At 50.3% G+C, this 22,207-nt stretch overlaps 1 protein-coding gene across 1 annotated transcript in view; it reads left to right on the top strand.

Moving 5' to 3' along the window:
• Positions 1-207: 207 nt before the first annotated feature.
• The window catches only part of AMPD3 (adenosine monophosphate deaminase 3), a 37,976-nt gene continuing 15,976 nt past the window's right edge, over positions 208-22,207 (top strand). Inside the window, 6 exon segments of the mRNA XM_067038633.1 lie at positions 208-477; positions 5,448-5,635; positions 5,638-5,675; positions 11,564-11,792; positions 18,004-18,166; positions 20,369-20,587. Coding sequence (XP_066894734.1) covers positions 5,453-5,635; positions 5,638-5,675; positions 11,564-11,792; positions 18,004-18,166; positions 20,369-20,587 — 832 coding nt within the window. The 5' untranslated portion in view covers positions 208-477; positions 5,448-5,452.

The following is a 22,207-nucleotide window of genomic DNA, read 5'->3' as shown; positions in this document are numbered from 1 at the left end:
TCAACCCTGTAATCCTGCTCTGTACGCACAGGAATTATTATGTGGGCTCAGGAAGGCACAACCTCATGATTGGACGTGAGGAGGTGACTCAGGCCCAGGTCAGGGCTGGAGCCAGCCTCCCGGTAAACAACTGGCCCCATCCTTTCTGGGCGCTTCTCCCGAGGATTTCAACAGCACCACAGAAATAGCACTTTTGCTCATGGTTATTTCCCAGACCCATGCTGTTGGTTGAGTCCCGGGGAAGCTGTGTGTCTGTTGTGAGCTTCCCCACAGAGGACCATCCTTCTCCTAAACGGCAGATGAAGAGTGGAGCTTTGCGACCTGTGATGCTGTTGTGATCCACCCTGACTGCTCTGCGGGTCACTTGAGGCAGGGAGGGCGGCAGCTGTGGTGGCTGGACGGCCGCGTCCAGCCGGTGCTCAGGAGGCTCCTCCGAGCTGGACGCCCACGTGGGAGCCGAGAGCGGTGGTAGGAAGGGTAGGTGGGCTTGGGTGGGTCAGGCGGGAGGCACTTCTTCCCTGGGTGTGGATGGGTGGGCAAGCACGTGTGCTCTGGCAGAGCTGGTCAGGCCGCCCTGTCACCTGTGATGTACATCTCTTTTTAGGGAAAAAGGGAAGGAATGTGACAGGGCATGCCCGTCATTTCATCCTTGCCTGCCCCTGCGCTGAGATGTCCCCTCCCGCTGAGTCTCTCTCTGTCCTTTCCAGTTCCTGGCCCTTCCCTCTTTTAGAGGGGGTGAGGAGAGGCTCATATTGGCAACTGGCCCAGAGCTCCCCCCAGCCAGTCCTGGGGTACCCTCAGGACTGTTTGGGGGGCCCTCTGAGGGGACCAGGGCAGGCTCTGTGTGTATAGATGACTTCCCTTGGTAAGATGGACCGGGTCACCAGGCCAAGCCCGAGGTGGGGTTCAAAACGGAAGCAGCACAGGTGACGGTATTGCACTTAGAAGTCCAATGCGCTATCCATTGCGCGACAGAGCCACCTTGGTATTGCACTTAGTGCTCAGCTTTCAGGAGGGGTCTGGACGTTCGAGGGAGGCTGTGGCTTATCGTCTGTGGTGTGTCAGGAAGGCTGAATGCACTTTTGCATTGGGCAGCAGTTGCTCTAGTTTCCTGCTCTGAAGAGGGCTGTGAACGGGGCCCGGATGCTGCATTCTGGACACTGCAGCCATGATAACTAGCATTACCTGGGCCCTGTAGGACTCTCGGAAATTTTCCGCTTCTATTTCATATTCACGGAAGAATTTCCTGCCCAGACTTTCCTGCTCTTGCTGAGGGCTGCTCACAGATATGCAAAGCAGAGACCTCCCACCCCAGCAGCAGACAGCCCCCAGCTAGCTGCACTTACACTGACTCGACTCAGCTCAGCCTGCCCGGCAGCACGCAGCCCTTGACCCAAGTGCATCACCTGGGTGGCACCCTCAGAATAGGCCATGGAGATTCCAGTGCCAAGTTCAGGTCTGTGTCATGGGTTCTAACTGTGGGAGTCTGGCAAGATCAAGAAACAGCATCATTTGTATAAAGAGGGGATTTAAGAGGCACTGTGCTCCCTTTCTGGAGGGGTCATGATGCTATGAAAACGTTCCTGTTTGTTGAAATTGGTGGTATTTTACAGCTTTCTGACTTCGGGACACTGCCTCCAAGCTCATTGGAGGGTATTGTATTATATGTAACAACGACATAAGCTGTATCACTAGCCAATGCGGGTGAATTCACAGTTGAGCCTCCTAAGCCTGCTGGCTTCAGCTGACAAGTGGTTGAAAGCCAGGCTTGAACTGGCATCTGGAGCTGAAGCTCTGCTGGGCAAGTGTATGGTGGGCTTTCTTCCGCATGCCTGGCCTGGCAGGGGTCTCTGGGTCTGAGAAGAGAGGCGAGCTCTGGAGGGAGGGGTTGGCAGGTGGGAGCTGTCTGCCAAGGATGTGCAAGAGACAGCAAATGTCCAGAAGGCTCCTAAGGCCCACTGACTTAGCCTAGCACCCCAGCTGGGTTACTTGGTCAATACTAAGGCACGGAATGGAGTCTTCACCAATTATTTAAGACATTGGTAGTAGTTCTGTAGGAGATTCATACGGATTCTGACAAAAAGGGGTCTATGGGGAGATGGTACTCTGTGATCCTCAAGTCTTTGTTGTGCCCTGTGAATCTGGGGTGAAGAGGCTGTGGAATGCAGTGTCTCCCTAATAATTGACCACAGGACCTGTTTCATAGCAACAGGTATTGACTTCTAGTGGGACCAAGTTTGGAGAAGACTGATTAAAGCTATTTGAGCTAAAGAAAAAGGAAGGTCTTTTGTAGAAAGATGCATCCTGAAAAGTGTGTTTAGTTGACTTGAGCAAACTAAAAATGCTTCGTGGAGAGACATGGCAGGATCTGGCTTAAGAGCCCTTTCACCCAAAGGACCCACCCTAGTGCCCATTTCTGAGGGTACCTAGTGGGGTGTGGCTGGGTCAGGCCTGTGTGTGTTTGTGGGGGGCGTAGGAAGGTGGTGGTGGGCAGCTTCCGTCCAAGGCAAGAACTAATTCAGAGATGGGTCTCAGTGGTGGAATTCCCTTTGGACCAGCCTCTCTCTGGTGTGGGTTAGGTGGGAGAGGACCCTGATTGCCAAAATCTGGGATGTAAAGGTTTGACTATAGTTTTCCTATTTTTCTCTTTTTATAATTTTTAAGTCTATTCATTTTCTTTCTATCTTGTTTGTTTTGTGCAAATAACATTACAATAGCATTAGATCAAAATCAGATATTGCCTCTCACGCAGGTGACCCTGCCATCTGGTCATTTGAGTGTGTGTCTCTTGCAGCCCTCGCCCATGAGGGGATGTGTTTTCCTATCATTGTAATCAAAGCATGGGTACAGTTTAATGTATTATTTTTTTCATTTGTTATCTCCCACGGTAATTCTTTTAAAAAATGAATTTATTTATTTATTTACTTTTGGCTGCGTTGGGTCTTTGTTGCTGCGCCCAGGCTTTCTCTAGTTGCAGCGAGCAGGGGCTACTCTTCGTTGCGGTGTGCGGGCTTCTCATTGTGGCAGCTTCTCTTGTTGTGGAGCCCGGGCTCTAGGCATGTGGGCTTCAGCAGTTGTGGTTCATGGGCTCCAGAGCAGGCTCAGTAGTTGTGGTGCACGGGCTTAGTTGCTCCACGGCCATGTGGGATCTTCCCGGACCAGGGCTCGAACCCATGTCCCCTGCATTGGCAGGCGGATTCTTAACCACTGAGCCACCAGGGAAGTCCTCACAAGGTATTATTTATGTGATTGCACTGTCCTCATAGTTATAATTTTGGTTGCTTAATGTTTTTTTTCAAGTGAGTATGCTCTCATTTGGACATTTTAAAGCTATTTATATAAAGAGTGCAGGTAAACATGTTTGTGCTTTTTCCTTCCTTCAGATTCTTTTCTTAGAAGCAATTTCTAGAAGTGGATTTACTCTGCCAGGTGCTTGAATGGTTTATGGCATTTGCTGCCTCTCGCCTGGGGTGCTTTGGAGGTCTACTTCTGAGACGCGATGTGAGGTTTTGGAATGCTGCACTTGCCCAGGGCCTTAGAGTTGAGGGCTGGGGGCCCAGCTTTGTTCTCCCCTAACAGCTCCTCCTGGATCTAGCTGTTTGTCTTTCTCTCCATTCCTTTCTTCTGTCACCTTCTTCTCTGGCCTCTGCTCTGATAGTTTCCAGCTTCCCCTTCTTCTCTGCTATCAGGATGTGGAAATCTCCACAGTCAGCTGTTCCTCTTCATCTTTGCAGGATAGGCCTTTGTAGTCTTGGTCTCTGCTGCCACAGACCAGCAGTTGTGTGCTAGGCCGCCTCTCTCCTCCCAGCTCGCTCCCACTCAAGCCCCTGAGGGTGAAGGAGGCCCAGGAAAGGCCTGGCCCTGGGGGCGGGGTTGGGGGAGGAAGGAGGAAATTGGTTTCACAGACTAGAGGCCCACAGGGGTACTTTGCCTGCCCTGTTACCAGCCTGCTTGCTTCATTCCTGTCTGTGTCATGAATTAGACCCACATGCTGCAGAGAAGACCAGAGCAGCAAGGCTCCACAGTCACCAGAAACTTCCCTGGTACCTAGAACTGAGAGGGCCTTGGGGATCACTTAAGTCTAATCCCCTTATCTCACAGGTGGGAACACTGTGAGGTGGAGAGAATGACTGCCCCAAGGTGGTTCAGTGACTCCCTCCTCCCTTGTAATTGCTTCCTCTCCCTGCCGGGCAGCAACTGGGCACTGTCTCACCTTCATCCTCCTCTGTCGGGCTGACAAAGCCACGTCTCTCTTTAAACCCTCCTTAAAGAAACTGGATGGACAGGAAACGCCTCTTCCAGAGCCGCTCCTGGTGAAGGTGGCTTGTGGAGAGGATGCAGTATTGGTCTGTTCCATAAATGTGAGGGACAGTGAGGACACTTGCCCTGACCCCCAAATAGGCAGAGAGAAGCAGCACAGCGTAGTGGTTTAGAGGACAGATGCAGGAACCAGGTGCCTGCATTCAAATCCCTCAGCAGAGGCTTAGAGAGGAAAGGGACAGGGCCTGAGCCAGAGACTGAGAACAGCTCAGCTCTCTGCCCACTTATTAGAGGTGTGGCCCTGAGCAAGTTAGCTCTCTGTGCCTTCATTCTCTCATCTGTAAAATGGGAATTAACTGAGCTAGTAAATTCATAGGGCTTGGCAGAGTGTACTTACTACGGGCTATGTAAGTGCTGAAAGACAGACAGGTAGAAAGACAGGAAAGGAGCCAACCAGGTGATTTAGACCAGCTACTGATAGTGAGGAACCCAGTGTGCGGAGGAGGATAAGGGCAAGCTTCTTTGAGGAAGTGAGTTTTCAGTTGGGTTGTGAGAGGTAAAGAGTATCCCTGTCCCCAAACCTTTATTTTATTTGCTGTCTTGTTAGAAGTTCCAGAGGGTTTGGGAAATGGTGGAATTATGATTTCATTTCAGTAAAAGGCCTCATTCTATGTGGTGAGAAATGTAGCTGTGGATCTCCTGGGACCTTATGCTAATCATTAACCCCTTTGGTCTTTGGTCTTCCCCTCTGTGCAGTGGGGAGCAAGTCTGGACGTTGGAGTACCCAGCACGGCCTCCTCATAGCCTACAGCAGGGGGCTTCTGCACTCTCCTCTTCCTGCTCCTTCGTGGAAACCAAGGTGGGAAGGGCGGGGCTGCCCACAGGCTAGGGATTCCCTGGGTTCAGGAAAACAGAAGTAGACTTGGTTGGACAGTTCATCCTTTCACTTCTGAACGTTTGCTTTCTCGTGAGATGTAACTGGACCGACACCCTTCACATCCACGTCACTTATGGCGCTAATTTTAAAAATTGGCCTGCGGGGTTTGGTCTGGGGAGTTCCTCAGTAGACAGCTGACCACAAGGACTGGGGCTCCTGGCCCTTTTCTCGGTATCTTCTCCTGCCACGCACCCGTGACTCAGGTGGTCCGGTAATACTTGAAGGCTCACGCTGGTTCTTTTTCTGCCAGTTGAGATGCCGCGCCAGTTCCCCGAGCTGAGCATCTCCGAGGTGGACGAGCAGGTCTGGCTCCCGGCCGAGAAGGTGTTCGCTAAAGTGCTCGGAGAAGAGGACAGCAACGACGCCCTGTCCCCCTTCGCCGTGCCTGGGGGCTGCCCCATGGGGCAGAAGGAGGCCAAGGAGAGGGAGCTGCAGAAGAGGAGCTGGCAGAGCAGAAGTCTGTGGAGACTGCGGAAAGGTTTGTCCCCTGACCCGTGTGGGGTTGTTCAGACCCAGGCAGGCTGGGGCGTGTGTCCTGGGTGAGACGCCGCGTGTGATCTTGGCTGTCCTGGAAACTGAGTTTATTCCTTAACCGAGACTACTTAACTCGCCACTTATTCACTGAAGAGTGTCTTGGTGCCTTTGTCTGGTTGAAAAGATCAAAACCCGCTTTCTCTACTGACGTTTGAGTAACAAATCATGTGCACACATACACACCGTTTCCAAATGACATTTCCATTTTCTTTCTGAAAACTTGTGGATTTCTTGGGAAACATCAGTTTTACCTCTTTTCATCACTTTGCATTGTTAATTAACGATGTATATGTACTTTGCATTGTTAATTAACTCAGCTCACTCTTTGCCAGGTGCTGTGCTGGGCACTGGGGATGCATCAGTGAACAAGATAGATATAGTCCCAGCTCTGTAGAGCTTACAGTCGGTCTAGACAGTAATTAAGTGACTGGACCACTTAATTGAAAAATGACAAGTTATGAGAAGTGCCGTGTTAGTCAGGGTCTAACCAGAAAAGCAGAAACTACTTGAGTAATGGAAATAGGATTTTCATGCAGGGAATTGGTTACAGGGGGGTAGAGCACTGAGGAGGCAAGCAGTGGGGAGAGAGGCAGCCCAGAGATTAGACACAGCAGGAAGCAGCCACCACCCCAAGCAGAGAGACAGAGGAGAGAGCTGGTGTTGCTGGAGCCTGGGGTAGAGAAGTTGGAACTGCGGTGGCCTTGTCAGTGGAAAATGGAGCCTAGGGGGAGAGGCAGAGATGCCTCCCAAGGCAGAGATGGAGGCAGGGATACCTGGCTTTAATCCTTCTGGCATGTTCCAGTTTCCCCCACTGGTTGCCACTGGCCAAACCTAGCCAGCAGCCAGCTGATGCGTGGAGAGGGAGAGTCCTTTTTCAGACTGGGTACTTAGGGAAGGTCTCTCCTAGGAGGTGACATTGTAGCTGATGCAAGGGCATAAAGGAGCTATAGCTCTGGGTAGAGCTGGGTGAGGGTCTTACAGGTGGAGCAGCCAGGACAAAGGCCCTCAGGGATCTTCAAGGAGGCCCACGTTGGGTAGAGGTGTGGTTAAGGGTGAAGCGCCATGACCTCCGGCTGGAGGGGTAGGCAGGGCCCAGATCGGATTGGTCTGTGCTCCCCGATAAGTATTGAGTTGGTTAAAAAGTTTGTGCAGGTTTTTCTGTGAGATGTTACGGAAAAACCCAAATAAACTTTTTATCCAACCCAACAGTTTGGATCTTTGTCCAAGTGCATTGGGAAGCCCTCCCCCTTTTAGCTTATCTCACCTGGGAGAGCAGAATTAAAGAATAAAAAGCTTTGAGAACGTGTCTGGCAGGGCTGTAGCTGGGTGCCTGGCTGGCTGGCATACCGCAGACCCCAATAGCTAACGTAGTAGAACTTGGGCTTTCTCTGCAACCTAGTCCATCATCAGGTCCTTCCTAAGGTACTGCCTTATTTTGTTTGTTTGTTTGTTTGTTTGTTTTTGTGGTACGCGGGCCTCTCACTGTTGTGGCCTCTCCTGTTGCGGGGCACAGGCTCCGGACGCGCAAGCTCAGCGGCCATGGCTCAGGGGCCCAGCCGCTCCGCGGCATGTGGGATCTTCCTGGACCGGGGCACGAACCCGCGTCCCCTGCATCGGCAGGCGGACTCTCAACCACTGCGCCACCAGGGAAGCCCCTGCCTTATTTTTAAATGGCAAGTCCTTTCCTTTCTTGGTAGAACAGAATTTCAGTATTAAGTTTTTTTGGAAAGTAGTAAAAAGTCAAGTACTTGTATGAAGGCAAGAACAGAGGTTCATCATCCAAACAATAAGTGCTTTCCTTCCTCTGAGGGGCTGTGAAGTGAAGGGCTCGTTGGTGCCATCGGGCAGCTCTGAGTGCCAGCCTTGTGCTGAGTGAGGTGGGACAGGTCATTCCTGGAGGGTAAAGAAGAGCCTGATGGGGGAGACCCTGGTCCACACTGCACTGACTGAACAGAGGGCTGACTTTATGAACTGAATGGTCTGCAGGGCGTTCTGTGTCTTAAGAATTGAGCATTTTGGACCCTTAGTAATGAGGAGGAGTCCTGGCATTTCATATTGCTAGAAATAGGTTTCGGAGGCCAGTCTCCATTACAGAGCGACCCTGGGCCTGACGTCTGCAAAAGAGAGTCTTCTCTTCTTATCAATGCCCAGGCTAATGGCAGAATAGAAGCCTTCTTACTCTAAGTCCAAACGATGCCGTGGTTTCCAGAAATTCCTCTGCAAGCTCATCTCCAGGAATTTTGCTCCTTCCCTACTTGTTAGGTTGTGATGGTCTTGGTTGGCATCTCTCTGCCCCTTTTGACTGGAAGCTCCTTGTGGACTTCATCTGGCTCCCACGGGACCCCCAGCATCCAGCCCAGGACTTGGCCTGTGTTGGTGAGCAGTGGACGTGTGGCAGGATAAAGACGTCCTGTTTCTCCACTGCCACCACAGGTGCTACCTCAGGTGCCCATGGCTCTCTGGGCCACTGTGTTCTACCACTCCCTGGTACACTCTGTGACCTTGGGCCCATGAGGAAACCTTTCTGTGCTCCAGTTTTTCATCATCTGTAAAGTAGATATGGTAAAGGGCTACTTTCTTGGGGTGTTGTGAGGAATGAGGGAATTAACATATGCAAAAGGCTTAGGGCGGTGCCTGGATCACAGTAGGCCCCATGGAGATGTTAACTATATGTCCAGCTTCCTGTGGCAGAGGTGGGCAGCAACAGCAGCTGCTGCTTACTGTGGGCTAAGTGCTGGCCTGTGCAGTTTCCTTTCATTCTTTAAGCCCCACATGAAGCTTTTCAAGTGGATATTCTTATCTCGATTTTGCTGATTAGGACACATAGCCGGTAAGTGACAGGGCAGAGACTAAAATCCACGTCTTTCGAAGGTAGAACCCCACACTTTAACCACGAGGCTGTCCCATCTCCAGTCAGGGCTGGGGTCCTTGGTTCCACGAAAAGACACTGGAATGACACCGGGGGCTGCTCCTCAGGGTATAATTGCCGGCTTCCGAATGAAATGGAGGGAAAAGCTGGACCGTAGCTCCCTGCTGCCCACTGGCTTCTTTTCTGCCAGAGGACAGCTTGGTCCCTAGACCGCCTGTCAGATGTCCCAGTATCCTCCGGAACTGTGCACTCCCAGCTTTATCTTTCAGCCTCCGCTCTTCAGTGGAGGCACCGTTATGCAAATATTCAGGTGTGAATCGTTAGGAGGAGGAACCCTCTCTGCAGCTTCCTCTCTGTCTCTGGCTGCTCCCTGACATTCTGGAATATAAATGGTAATATGGAGCCTTCCCGCCAGAGCCAGGCACTGTGCCGGGCTTTGAAGATGGAGGGCGCTACGTACAAGAATCAGAGGGCGACCCCTGCCCAATAGCCAGCGAGGAACCTGGGCCTCAGTCTAGGCCCACATGGAGATGAATTCTGCCAACTACCTGCATGAGCTTGGAACTGGATTCTTTCCCAGGGTCTCCAGCTAAGAGCCCAGTGTGGCCAGCCTGGGTTTGGCCTTTCGATACCCCGGACATAGAGCCCAGCTGAGCCCATGCTGACGTTTCACAAACAGAACTGAGAGCCAGCAAGTGGGGACTGTTTGAAGCCACCAGGCTTGTGGCAATTTGTAGTGCAGCCATAGAAGATGAACACAGGGCCCTCTCCTTGGGCTCCGTTAAGCTTTTCCGGTTTTCTTAGAGACGAGCTTTAGTGGTTAGCTCTGGTTATTCCAAGCCCTTGCCCATGGTGTGTGGGCCCTAAGGAGTTTCCCCATCTGTTGTTAAACCTGTCCCTTATCCCTGCAGCGTCCAAGCTCCCAGCCCATGTTCACATGTGACAGTCTGGGGCTCACCTGAAGACCAAGGCTGGCGCCATAATGGATGGGTTCTGGCTTCCTCACTGGGGCAGAGGAAGATGGACATTCCTTGGACAAGTCTGATGGCCTTTGGCTCAGGCAGCCTTCCAGCTTTCTGATTGTGGTTTTTTTTTGTTTTTTTAAAAACTTTCTTACCTGTTTCTCACCTTAGAGGTCACCTTGCTTTTCCTTAGCAGGACTGGTCATCAGGTGGCATTGGCTGAGGCTTGTGGGGGTATAGTTGGCATAGAGATAAAAACAGTGACCTGGCAGACGTGTGGGTGACACAGAAGCCAGAGTCTCACAGGGTCTGGCTGACTCTGTCAGAACATGAGAGGGAGCCCAAAGTAACGGCTCTTCCTCTAGGTGTGAACATCCAAAAGATGCCAAAGTGGGAATCTCATTGCTCAAGGTGAGTCTGCCTCTGAGGAATGATTGACAGACCTGAGTTGGTATTTTCCTTGGAATAGGATGCTTGACTCAGCTCCGTGTGATGGATGGATGGTGGGCTGGGGAAAGCCTAGGCAGGAGGTTCCTGGAGTCCAGCCTGGGTTTCCTGAACAACTCAGTGCATCTGTTATACATGGTTGGGGTCAGGGCAAAGAGAGACTTCTGAAAAAGGGCCACCTCCACTTCCCAGGTCTAAACAGTCTTGTCCCCAAAGAGGTGATAACACATGTGGGCAGATAAGGACCAGAGAGCCATGGCAAGCAGTGGGTGTATAGACAGGGCAGGGAATAATCGGTGGTTCCGGAAAAATCAGCCGTGGGTCTGTGAGAAGAGACCTGGCCAAGAGCCAGGAGGAAGACAGCTGCCTCCGGGAGAGTCATAAGGTCCGTTTGGAGATCAGCTGATTTCTCCACACCCTGTAGGTGTCGCTGGTGCCTGGAGAAAAGGAGGGGTTCTAGGGGCTCTGGTGGGTCACGGTTGTCACTGAGACCTTCGCTGGTGGCTGTAGGCCCTGGTTGTGCTGGGATAGTACCCAGGAGGCTGCTGGGCCCTGTGACACAGGAGGGCAGGTAGTCAGCTGGTTACTGGCATTGGACATCACTGGGTGGCAGTGCTGGGGAGAGACGTGGGAGAGGGGAGTGCTGATGGCCTCACCTCCCTGCTGCTTAACTTTATGCCTGGGGATCCTAGGACTTGGGGTGGTGTCATTTGAAACATTACTAATTAGTTAATGAGGAAGGTGAGGGTTCACAAATCAGCATTGCAAATAAGCACGAGCTTGTGGCATTTTAAACCAACCTTGTCCTTACTTCCCCAAGAGTTTGTGAAATCATCTTTTGGTGCCAAGGTGACAGGTCCAGAGAGACCTGAAATTGATGCTGATCAGTCCGTTTCCCATAACAAAGCTGCCCCAGCAGTGGCCAGGAGGGCCCATGCCAGGCTAGAGGAAGGAGCAGCCGGGGTGACAGGGTACCAGGGAGGTGGGAAGCTAAGGGCTGGCTGCACCTTGCCGTGACTTTGTATAAGGCATTTCCCATCTCTGGTCCCCTGACTCTTCCTTTATGAAAACAGGAGGTGGGACTGGTTGATTGTCACAATCTCTTCTGGCTCCAATGCCCCAAATTATTAACTTTGTGAAGTGCACTGTGATTGAGACTGTTCATATGCCAGGACTCAGAGTTTGGCTTATCTGAAGACAGCATGGTGGTTGATTTGACATCGTGCTCACCTCACCTGCCCTTGGTGTTAGAGCCCTGCAGGGTGGTCTGCCCTCTGTCTCCTGAGACATTTGCCTACTTGCATGCTCCACGCGCCCTGCAAACGCAGGCCACAGCAGTTCTTAGTGGCCGCAGGGAGGGGTGTCTGGGATACTGCATGCAGAGAGATGCGTGTGAGAGGAAGGCACGAACGATTAGAAACTTCTTAACGGTAGGATCAGCACCGGTGATTAATCAGAGCCAAATTCTCCTGCCACTTCCATAACAGAGACTCTTCATCACTCGCCCCAATTCGCTGCTGCTTTCTTTCACTTTTCCTTGTCCTCGGCTTTTAGAAAGAAAAGTTTTAAGATGATCCGGTCCCAGTCCCTGTCTCTGCAAATGCCAATGCAGCAAGTTTGGAAGGGACTCCCGACAGCCCGCCCAGCCACGTCTGCTGCAGCTCCTGTGCTCCCCGGAGCCCCTCCCCAGCCTGCACCCACGCCCTATGCCATGCCCGAGTTCCAGCGGGTCACCATCAGCGGATACTACTGTGCCGGGATAAGGCGTCTCTGCGGGGGCTGTGTGAGTGTTGTATGTGCCTTGTGCCAGAGCTGGGGTCCCGTGGGGTCACGCCCAACCCTGAAGCCTGGCCTGGTCTGTGAGTGTCTGGGAGGCGGCAGGCAGGAGGCACAGGAGTCTGGAGAGAAGGAGGGTTCTAGGCGAGGTAGCGGGTGTGTGTCTTGGACGCTGCTCTCCCTGTGAGGAGGGCCTAGGGCTGCAGGTTGTTACCCTGTGTGGCCCGTAGGTTCCATATGTGCTCTGGGCCCAGAAACACTGCTCTCTGTCCCTGTAGCCCATTGGGGACAGTTCCAGGTTGGGCTCTTTAGTGTTCCCAGATGTTGAATGGATTAAGTCTTGGTGTTGATTGGTTTGTGTGAAATCAGTTATTGCTGATTCAGCTCCTCTTCTGTGCTTGGACTCATGTCCTTAAATACAGGCTAGACCAGCCAAGTAGGACGAGCAGGTCTTGACAAGAAAGTGAACAAGCTTGGTCTGCACCAAGTGGTTAACTCAGTCCCAGAAAATGTGCTACTTTCACCGGGTTGGATGATGCATTTTTATTGCTTGTTTCTTGAAGAGAAATATCACTTAGTGCCAGGTTTGGTTCCATCTCCCTGGCCCTCAACCTACTACCCGTGCCTCAGTTGGCCTTGTTATTCTGTCTCTCTTCTTTTTTAACAGTAGTTTTAGAATATATAGTGTATCTGAGAAAGCAAAGTGACTTATTACTCTTCTATACATTTTCTTCTAGCTTAAATTTATTTTTTGAGCAATAGAAAATCCTTGCATATGGCTTAAAATTTAAAAGGTACAAAAATTATATCAGTCTTCTAGCCACCCGATTCCCCTCCTCAGAGGCAGTCCTTGGTTTTGGTTTCTGGTGTGTTCTCACGTAGACGGCCTGTGTGCCTACAGTTTACTGTGCCCATGTAGTTGATTTATTTATTTTTACACAAATGGTGGTTACTATACATTATACTGAGCCTAGGTGTTTCATGTAACAGTACATCCTGGAGATAATGCCATATCAATACATCAAGAACTTCCTTGTTATTTCATTTTTACAAGTGCATAGTATTCCACTGTGTGGCTGAACCATACTTAATTTATTTTTTAACATCTTTATGGGAGTATAACTGCTTTACAATGGTGTGTTAGTTTCTGCTTTACAACAAAGTGAATCAGTTATACATATACATATGTTCCCAGATCTCTTCCCTCTTGCATCTCACTCCCTCCCTCCCTCCCTCTCACCCCTCTAGGTGGTCACAAACCACTGAGCTGATCTCCCTGTGCCATGCGGCTGCTTCCCACTAGCTATCCACCCTACGTTTGGTAGTGTCCATGCCAATCTCTCACTTCGTCACCGCTTACCCTTCCCCCTCCCCATATCCTCAAGTCCATGCTCTAGTAGGTCTGTGTTTTATTCCTGTCCTACCCCTAGTCTCTTCATGACATTTTTTTTTTCTTAGATTCCATATATATGTGTTAGCATACGGTATTTGCTTTTCTCCTTCTGACTTACTTCACTCTGTATGACAGACTCCAGGTCCATCCACCTCACTACAAATAACTCAGTTTCATTTCTTTTTATGGCTGAGTAATATTCCATTGTATATATGTGCCATATCTTCTTTATCCATTCATCTCTGTTGATGGACACTTAGCTTGATTCCATGTCCTGGCTATTGTAAATAGAGCTGCAAAGAAGATTTTGGTACATGACTCTTTTTGAATTATGGTTTTCTCAGGGTATATGCCCAGTAGTGGGATTGCTGGGTCGTATAGTAGTTCTATTTGTAGTTTTTTAAGGGACCTCCATACTGTTCTCCATAGTGGTGGTATCAATTTACATTCCCACCAACAGTACAAGAGGGTTCCCTCTTCTCCACACCCTCTCCAGCATTTATTCTTTCTAGAGTTTTTGATGATGGCCATTCTGACTGGTGTGAGATGATATCTCATTGTAGTTTTGATTTGCATTTCTCTAATGATTAATGATGTCGAGCATTCTTTCATGTGTTTGTTGGCAATCTGTATGTCCTCTTTGGAGAAATGTCTATTTAGGTCTTCTGCCCATTTTTGGATTGGGTTGTTTGTTTTTTTTGTTATTGAGCTGCATGAGTTGCTTATAAATTTTGGATATTAATCCTTTGTCAGTTGCTTCATTTGCAACTATTTTCTCCCATTCTGAGGGTTGTCTTTTGGTCTTGTTTATGGTATACTTTGCTGTGCAAAAGCTTTTAAGTTTCATTAGATCCCAATTTGTTTTTTTTTTAAATTTCCATTTCTCTAGGAGGTGGGTCAAAAAGAATCTTGCTGTGATTTATGTCATGGAGTGTTCTGCCTATGTTTTCCTCTAAGAGTTTGATAGTGTCTGGCCTTACATGTAGGTCTTTAACCCATTTTGAGTTTATTTTTGTGTATGGTGTTAGGGAGTGTTCTAATTTCATGCTTTTACATGTACCTGTCCAGTTTTCCCAGCACCACTTATCGAAGAGGCTGTCTTTTCTCCACTGTATATTCTTGCCTCCTTTATCAAAGATAAGGTGACCATATGTGTGTGGGTTTATCTCTGGGCTTTCTATCCTGTTCCATTGATCTATATTTCTGTTTTTGTGCCAGTACCATACTGTCTTGATTACTGTAGCTTTGTAGTATAGTCTGAAGTCAGGGAGCTTGATTCCTCCAGCTCCATTTTTCGTTCTCAAGATTGCTTTGGCTATTCAGGGTCTTTTGTGTTTCCATACAAATTGTGAAATTTTTTGTTCTAGTTCTGTAAAAAATGCCAGTGGTAGTTTGATAGGGATTGCATTGAATCTGTAGATTGCTTTGGGTAGTAGAGTCATTTTCACAACGTTGATTCTTCCAATCCAAGAACATGGTATATCTCTCCATCAATTTCTTTCATCAGTGTCTTATAATTTTCTGCATACAGGTCTTTTGTCTCCTTAGGTAGGTTTATTCCTAGATATTTTATTCTTTTTGTTGCAGTGGTAAATGGGAGTGTTTTCTTAATTTCACTCTCAGATTTTTCATCATTAGTGTATAAAAATGCCAGAGATTTCTGTGCATTAATTTTGTATCCTGCTACTTTACCAAATTCATTTATTAGCTCTAGTAGTTTTCTAGTAGCATCCTTAGGATTCTCTATGTATAGTATCATGTCATCTGCAAACAGTGACAGCTTTACTTCTTCTTTTCCTGTTTGGATTCCTTTTATTTCTTTTTTTTCTCTGATTGCTGTGGCTAGAACTTCCAAAACTAGGTTGAATAAGAGTGGTGAGAGTGGGCAACCTTGTCTTGTTCCTGATCTTAGTGGAAATGGTTTCAGTTTTTCACCATTGAGAACAATGCTGGCTGTGGGTTTGTCATATATGGCCTTTATTATGTTGAGGAAAGTTCCCTGTATGCCTACTTTCTGCAGGGTTTTTTTAATCATAAATGGGTGTTGAATTTTGTCAAAAGCTTTCTCTGCATCAATTGAGATGATCATATGGTTTTTCTCCTTCAGTTTGTTGATATGGTGTATCACGTTGATTGATTTGCGTATATTGAAGAATCCTTGCATTCCTGGAATAAACCCCACTTGATCATGGTATATAGATCCTTTTAATGTGCTGTTGGATTCTGTTTGCTAGTATTTTGTTGAGGATCTATGTTCATCAGTGATATTGGCCTGTAGTTTTCTTTCTTTGTGACGTCTTTGTCTGGTTTTGGTATCAGGGTAATGGTGGCCTCATAGAATGAGTTTGGGAGTGTTCCTCCCTCTGCTATCTTTTGGAAGAGTTTGAGAAGGATAGGTGTTAGCTCTTCTCTAAATGTTTGATAGAATTCGCCTGTGAAGCCATCTGGTCCTGGGCTTTTGTTTGTTGGAAGATTTTTAATCACAGTTTCAATTTCAGTGCTTGTGATTGGTCTGTTCATATTTTCTATTTCTTCCTGGTTCAGTCTTGGCAGGTTGTGCATTTCTAAGAATTTGTCCATTTCTTCCAGGTTGTCCATTTTATTGGCATAGAGTTGCTTGTAGTAATCTCTCATAATCTTTCCTATTTCTGCAGTGTCTGTTGTTACTTCTCCTTTTTCATTTCTAATTCTGTTTATTTGAGTCTTCTCCCTTTTTTTCTTGATCATACTTTATTTAAATTCCTTTCTATGGATGGGACTTTTGCTTGGATTGGAAGCAACACAGGCCTTGTCTGGAGATACAGCATCCTGCCCAAGAGTCCATGGTGTCCACCCAGCCTCTGGCATGTGGGCAGAACAGTGGAAGGGGAGACTAGAGGTGGGCTGACAGCCAGCTGAAGGGGGGGAGGACATTGGCCTGGTGCATTAACCAGCTCCTTTCAATCAGTCTCCTGCTTGGCACATTGTAGGGCATAGAGACCCTGAACTGGTGAGTGGTCCCCAGAGAGCCACCAGTCCAGAGAGGCAGGCTGACCTTGCAGGTCGCCTTGGCCCCCAGTGGGTCAGCTGCCAGGCATGAGGCCTTCAGTGCTTACAGGTTGGCTGGTCCTCTGGGACTCTGAGCATGTCTCCGATACCTCCAGCTGTGGCCTGAGCCCCTTGCCCTGCTGAGTCCCTCAGTCCTGCAGACAGAGTATTTGGCTTTATTGTTGGCAGGGACATATTTGTGTCTACAGTGTTGTCCGCTCACCTATTCCTGCTGTTCTCCTAGGCCATCAGAAAGTGTAAAATGGAATTAACACCCCCTCATGGGGACACCTGGAGTCAGGAAAGGAGAAGCTTCTTCCTTAACAAGAAGCAAGGAAAAAAAAAAAAAAGTAAAAGTATAAAAATGTGCATGGGAAAGATATATACCAACTTCCTTTCTCTGAGGATGGAGTTGGTGGAAGAGGGCAGAGTTTTAGCTGTTATCTGAGATGATTTATTTATGTAAACATATAAGACATCTGAAACAACAATAAAAAATATTACAGTTGTTAGCTCTGGAAGGTAGATACATGGGTGTCTGTCATATTATCTTCAGTGCTTGTCTGTATGTTTACAACATTTCAAAACTAAAAATGATTTTTTTTTGCTAAAGCAGAGGGGTCACGGTCCAGGCCCCAGCCTTCCGGCTCTGTGCTCCCTCTTGTATGACTGTCTCCCCCAGCATGTTCAGGTTTCTTCCACACCTGTCCTTCCCAACAGACAAAGATTAACGAGCCCACTGGAAGGTGGGAATTTATCTCATTTACCTCTGAGTGTGAGGCAGCTCTGGGAAAGCAGAGCATACTTGGGCTTTGGGACTCCATCAGATCAGGGTCTGAAGTTTGACTTCGTGACTTCCTGTGATTTATCCTCTCTGGGTCTCTGTTTCCCCAGTTGTAAAATGGGTTGCAGTGAGGACCAAAATGAAATCTACAGGAAGGGTCTGTCCCATAGCACACAAGTGCTTGTTGACGGGGTGAACTGGGGTGATTACCAGATGAATCAGAAGCCCGGGGTTGGCAAAGCAGCAGACTGAGCACACAGAAGTTTTTATCTTTACCTCCGAAGAAACCATGTATTTTCTCAACCGAAAATGATGATGCTAACACTGATCAGGGATACAGTCCAGGCTGTGCCTCTTCTTGGGCCGGGGGCAGCAGCAGCTGGCTTGTGGTTTAATCAGCTGCACTGAGGCTGGCCTGCGGTGTGCAGGCTGGGGTACCTGCCTCTCTCCAACAGCCCCGAATCTCCTCCTGTGTTGGGGGACCCCAAGACCCCTGCCGGGTTCAGTGATTTGCCAGGAGGATGCCTAGGACTCAGCGCAGAGCTGTACTCAGGACTAGGATTTATTCCAGGGAAAGGCTGCAGAGCAAAGTCAGCAAAGGGAAGAGGTACATGGGGCAGAGTCTGGAAGAGGCCAGCAGCAAGCTTCCCAGCAACCCCGCCCAGTGGAGTCACCAGAACACACTTAATCCATTCAGCATTGAATGGTGACAGCATGTGTGAAGTGCCATCTACCATGGAAGCTCATTAGAGACTCAGCAGCCAAGATTTTCACTGGGGCTGGCCACACATCTGCAGAGCACATCCCTCAATTCCAGGCCCCCAGAAGGAAATTGGGTGTGCGGCATAAACCGTGGTATTTGTACAAACCGTTCAAGCACAGGGAGCCACCGGGCCCACAGTGGTGGGAATGCTCCCCAAACCCAAAGCCCCTGGTGCCAGTCAAGGGCCACCCTTGCGGCAGGTCTTGCTAGGTCAGTGGTCTCAGGCCTGCTGTGTGAACCCTTTTCTGCAGATCACCGTGGAGGACTATGAGCAGGCTGCCAAGAGCCTGGCCAAGGCCCTGATGATCCGGGAGAAGTAGGCCCGGCTCGCCTATCACCGCTTCCCACGCACCACGGCCCAGCACCTGGGTCATTGGCGGACAGACGCTGCACCTCTGGAAGAGGGCCTCCCAGGTATGGCGCTGTGGCTGCAGGCAGGCTTCCAAGCAGGGCATGGCCCCAGGGTTGGTCAGGATGTCTTACTGGTTGGATGTATTTCCTCCAGATGGTGTTTTAAGGGCAGAGCCCTGGTATTGGCTTCTCCTACACTGATTTTTTTGCTGGTTTCCCCAAGGATTGATGCCATGTGCACTGTGTGCCTTGCCCTTGGTTGAACTGTACAAATTGAGAGAGACAAGGCAGGGGAGGGGGTGAAAGACAGTCCCTGATCTTGGGAGTCCTCTAGGGAGACAGGCAGTCTCATGCTGGATATTTAAACACAACCAGACAGTAAATGCCAAATTGGTGTTGAGGTGGGTGGCGTTGGGGGTAAGTAGAGAGGGTGTGTTCCCAGGGCAGGGAAGTTGGCTCTGGAGTCCAACGCACCTGCATTCCGATCTAAGCTCCACCACTTTCTTGGGCAAGGAAGGTATTTCTCCAAACCTCAGTTTCTCAGTCTGTAAAATGGGAATACTAATAATATCTATCCCTTGGGCCAGTTGTGAAGATGAAACGAGAGAATGCACGAGAAGTGGTTAGTGCAGTTCTGGCATCTGGGGAGTGATTGGTAAATAGTAGTTATGTTGATGCTGTGGAGTTTGGGGAAGGGGAGGGATCAGAGAAGGCAGGATGGTTTCTGGTGGAGTCTGTTTGGCCTGTGAAAGACCCAGGAGCAGTAGAGGCTGTAAGTTAACTAATATGAATGAAGATAATAGGAAACCTCGATCTTGAAAGTTGGTGGTAGGGGATCGGATGAGGGCCTGGTGGTCTGTGCCAGCACCCAGGACCCTGGCTGCCTCCCCGGGTGGAGTTGGTGCCAAGATGTCTCCTGTCTCTTGCCTTCCTTGAAGCTCTGAGACCCTCGACTTTGGGCATCTGTTACTACCTGCGGCCCTGGGTAAGTCTCAACCCTCCCGAACCTGTTTCCCTGTCTGTCTGAGGGAAGTTGATCCCACCTGCTCCAGTGTTGGCAAGGGCAGGCAGGAATGACTGTCGAAGGTGTACTTTATACAGAACAGAGTCCCCGGGGGCTCGGGTTTGAGTGTGGTGACGTGGAGGCAGTGGTCCCCCCAGGCCTTTGGACTGCATGCGTCTCACAGGCACTGGCACACATCAGGGACTCCTGAGCTGGCCTGTGGCCGTGCCTGATGTGGGGGCGGGGGCATCAGCTCCCCGCCCCCGTGCTGCTTCAGCCCCTGTGATGCCTCACATCTGCTCTAGGGCAGTCTGTTCCGAGCACTGATGGGGGAAGCCCAGGCAGCTGCTCCACCTTCGTTCCTTCCATTGATGAAGACTCCAGGGTTTCCTCCTGCCTGGGGTGGCAGCCAGGCAGCTGGACCATGTGCGGGGTTGGCTGATGTGCAGAGCTGAAGCCCGCAGCATAACCTGTTCCTTGGGCAGAACAGAGCTTATCGAGAGCCAGGAAAACCCACTATGAGATTAATGAGAATCATGCCCTACGATGTATTACTGTTTACAAAGCATTTTCCTCTACCTGCTACTGCAGCCTTCACAACAGCCCGTAAGACAGGGTGTCATCCTCAGGTGAGCAGACAGGGTCAGGAGGTAAAGTCGTTTGCTCCAAGTCATAGCTGGGAAATAGCCAAGAGGCGTTTTTCTGGCTCCTGTGGGCTAAGAGCCCACAGCCGTAGGGACAGACAGCTCTGTCTCTGGGGGAGACGCGTTCCCTATTCTGTGCTTATTTGCGGAGGGGATGGCTTCTCCATCTAGCCCCTTAGCCTCCCTGGGCTCAGGAAGATGTGGAAGGGCAGGGACAGTTATTCCCACCGGGCAGTGCCAGGTTCTGTCTGTTCTCTTATTAGGAGAAAACACAGCTGCCCTTTTCCATAAGCCTTGTGTCCCTGAAATACCCAGGAGGCTGAAGCTCATTTCAGTTAAAACAGTCAAGGGCCAGCCGTGTGCCAGGGTCCGTTCTAGGGAATGAGGATACAGCAGTGAACAAAATGAACATATACTACCCAAGATAAGAGAAATTATTTTACATAGCGGCAAGTGCTGAGGAGACGAAATAAAGCAGGGAAAGGGGATATGAGATGTCGGGGGCCGTGGGAGTGGTTAGGTTTTAGATCAGACAACCAGGGCAGGCCTCGGTGGGAACGTGACTTGTGAGCTCCTGAGGTGAAGGGCACTTGGCCATCACTCAGTCCTGTTTTGCAGACTTCCACCCTCCCCCAGTACCCCAGGAAGACCCTTACTGCCTGGATAATGCTCCCCGCAACCTGGGCTTCCTGGTCTGCATGCAGGGGGGCATCCTCTACGTGTACGATAACACGAAGATGCTGGAGCGCCAGGAGCCCCACAGCCTGCCCTACCCGGACCTGGAGACGTACACGGTGGACGTGAGCCACGTCCTGGCTCTCATCACCCATGGCCCCACATAAACCCCCCGAGTCTGCCTCTCTTTGCAGGGGTGCTATCCTGTAGGAAGGGACCGGGAGAGGCCTCTTGCTCTGGGCTTCCCCTCAGCTAAACTACCCCAGAAAGAGAGTGGTTTCCCCTTTTTCCAGTGCTCTGCGGGTTTCTGCCACAATCTTCCTTCACAGGCTGGCATATTCTTAAAGTTGCTACTACCTGTCCCTTCTGCACGCGCACGTGTGGGGCATCTGCTTGCCGGTGGCCACCCGTGCACCTTAAAATGGCGGTCACTCCTCCCCCCAGGCAGGACAGCAGCCTTGCAGAGAGTTACCAGCCTAGGGCGTTCCTGTAGGTGGGGGAGACTGTTGCTTCCTCTGTTGGTTTTTCTGTGTTTCTGGAGGGGAGAGTGCAGGGAGCCTGGGAACTTAGAGCCACGACCCCCGTGATGCTTGTAGGCTTGGCTCCAACCAACCTAGCAGGAAGCTGTCTTCCTGAATTTGGGCCCTTGCTTCTTGGTGAGCACTTGAGCGAATCAGCAGCGGAGGCTCAGCCTGCCTGGGCCCTGAGCCCCTCTGAGAGCGGCTGTGCTGTGAATACCCAGCCAGGATTGGGGGTCCGGGGGACGGTGAGGAAGCTGGTCACAGCTGAGGGACTTATCTCTTGCCCTGCCTTTTGGGGTTCGCCGGGAATGGGGTGATGCCAGTGTCCAAGGCGGGAGGGTGGGCCCCGAAGGGATGGACAGAGTGGGTCTTGGTCCTCGGTGATCTGAGGGCAGACATAAGAGCTGGGAGGGGAAAGCGTAGTTCCCGGGAGCTTGCCTCAGCCAACGTGAGCCAGAGCTTTGAGGGGAAGCCTTGGGGATGGGACTGTTCCCCATGTGTGTGAGCAGTGGCTGTCCTGTCTGGGAGGCTGTCAGAGCGAGTCCCGCTGGGGAAGGGACTGGGTGATATGGCCTTGGGAATCCCGTCCAACCCAGACTCTCCCGTACTGGGCTCTGGGGCTCATCCAGCTGATGACGGTGCTGGTGCGGGGCTGGCAGTTGCTCTTTATGAACGTCTCAGTGACTGGGTGCCAAAGGAGCTGTGTGTATTTGGGGGCCACAGGGAAGCAGGGTGGCCTGGCTTGTGGTTGAAGGTTCCACGTGGCTGTGGACACAGGCACCTGGCAGTTGGCTGAGGATAGTGAGTTCTCCCACTGCAGTGGCCTTTGCCAGCCGGTGGGGACATCAGTCCTTGCAGAGATTTCTGTCCTGGTAACGACACCCCTACATTTCTAGTCTGCCCAGGATGCAGAACATCCTCCCTTCATCCTGAAGCCTCAGAGTTGAGAAGTCTTCAGGTCTCAGGGTTTGGGGGATGTCATTTGGTCACAGGGTGGTTCTCTGAAGCCAAGGTGGGCAGGTCACACCTTAGGGTTTGACTGTATTAATCTTTTGGGCAGAGGTGAAACTTCTCAAGGAGTGAAAGGTGGCTGAGGATAGATGGGAGGGAGGAAAGATGGAAGGGCTGAAGGAGGGAGATGTTCCTCGAGTGTCCACTCTGCTGAGTTGGGCCCTTCACACACATAAGCCAGTCTAACCCTCGCTTCAGTCTTGGGCATTGCTGGCTCCATATCTGTTCATGAGAGACAGCAGCTTGGGAT

Source organism: Kogia breviceps, chromosome 7 (genome assembly GCF_026419965.1).
Source record: "Kogia breviceps isolate mKogBre1 chromosome 7, mKogBre1 haplotype 1, whole genome shotgun sequence".
NCBI classification, from domain to species: Eukaryota; Metazoa; Chordata; class Mammalia; order Artiodactyla; family Physeteridae; genus Kogia; species Kogia breviceps.
The sequence above is the reverse complement of the archived record's forward strand: the minus strand, read 5'-3'. Positions and strand labels throughout refer to the sequence as shown.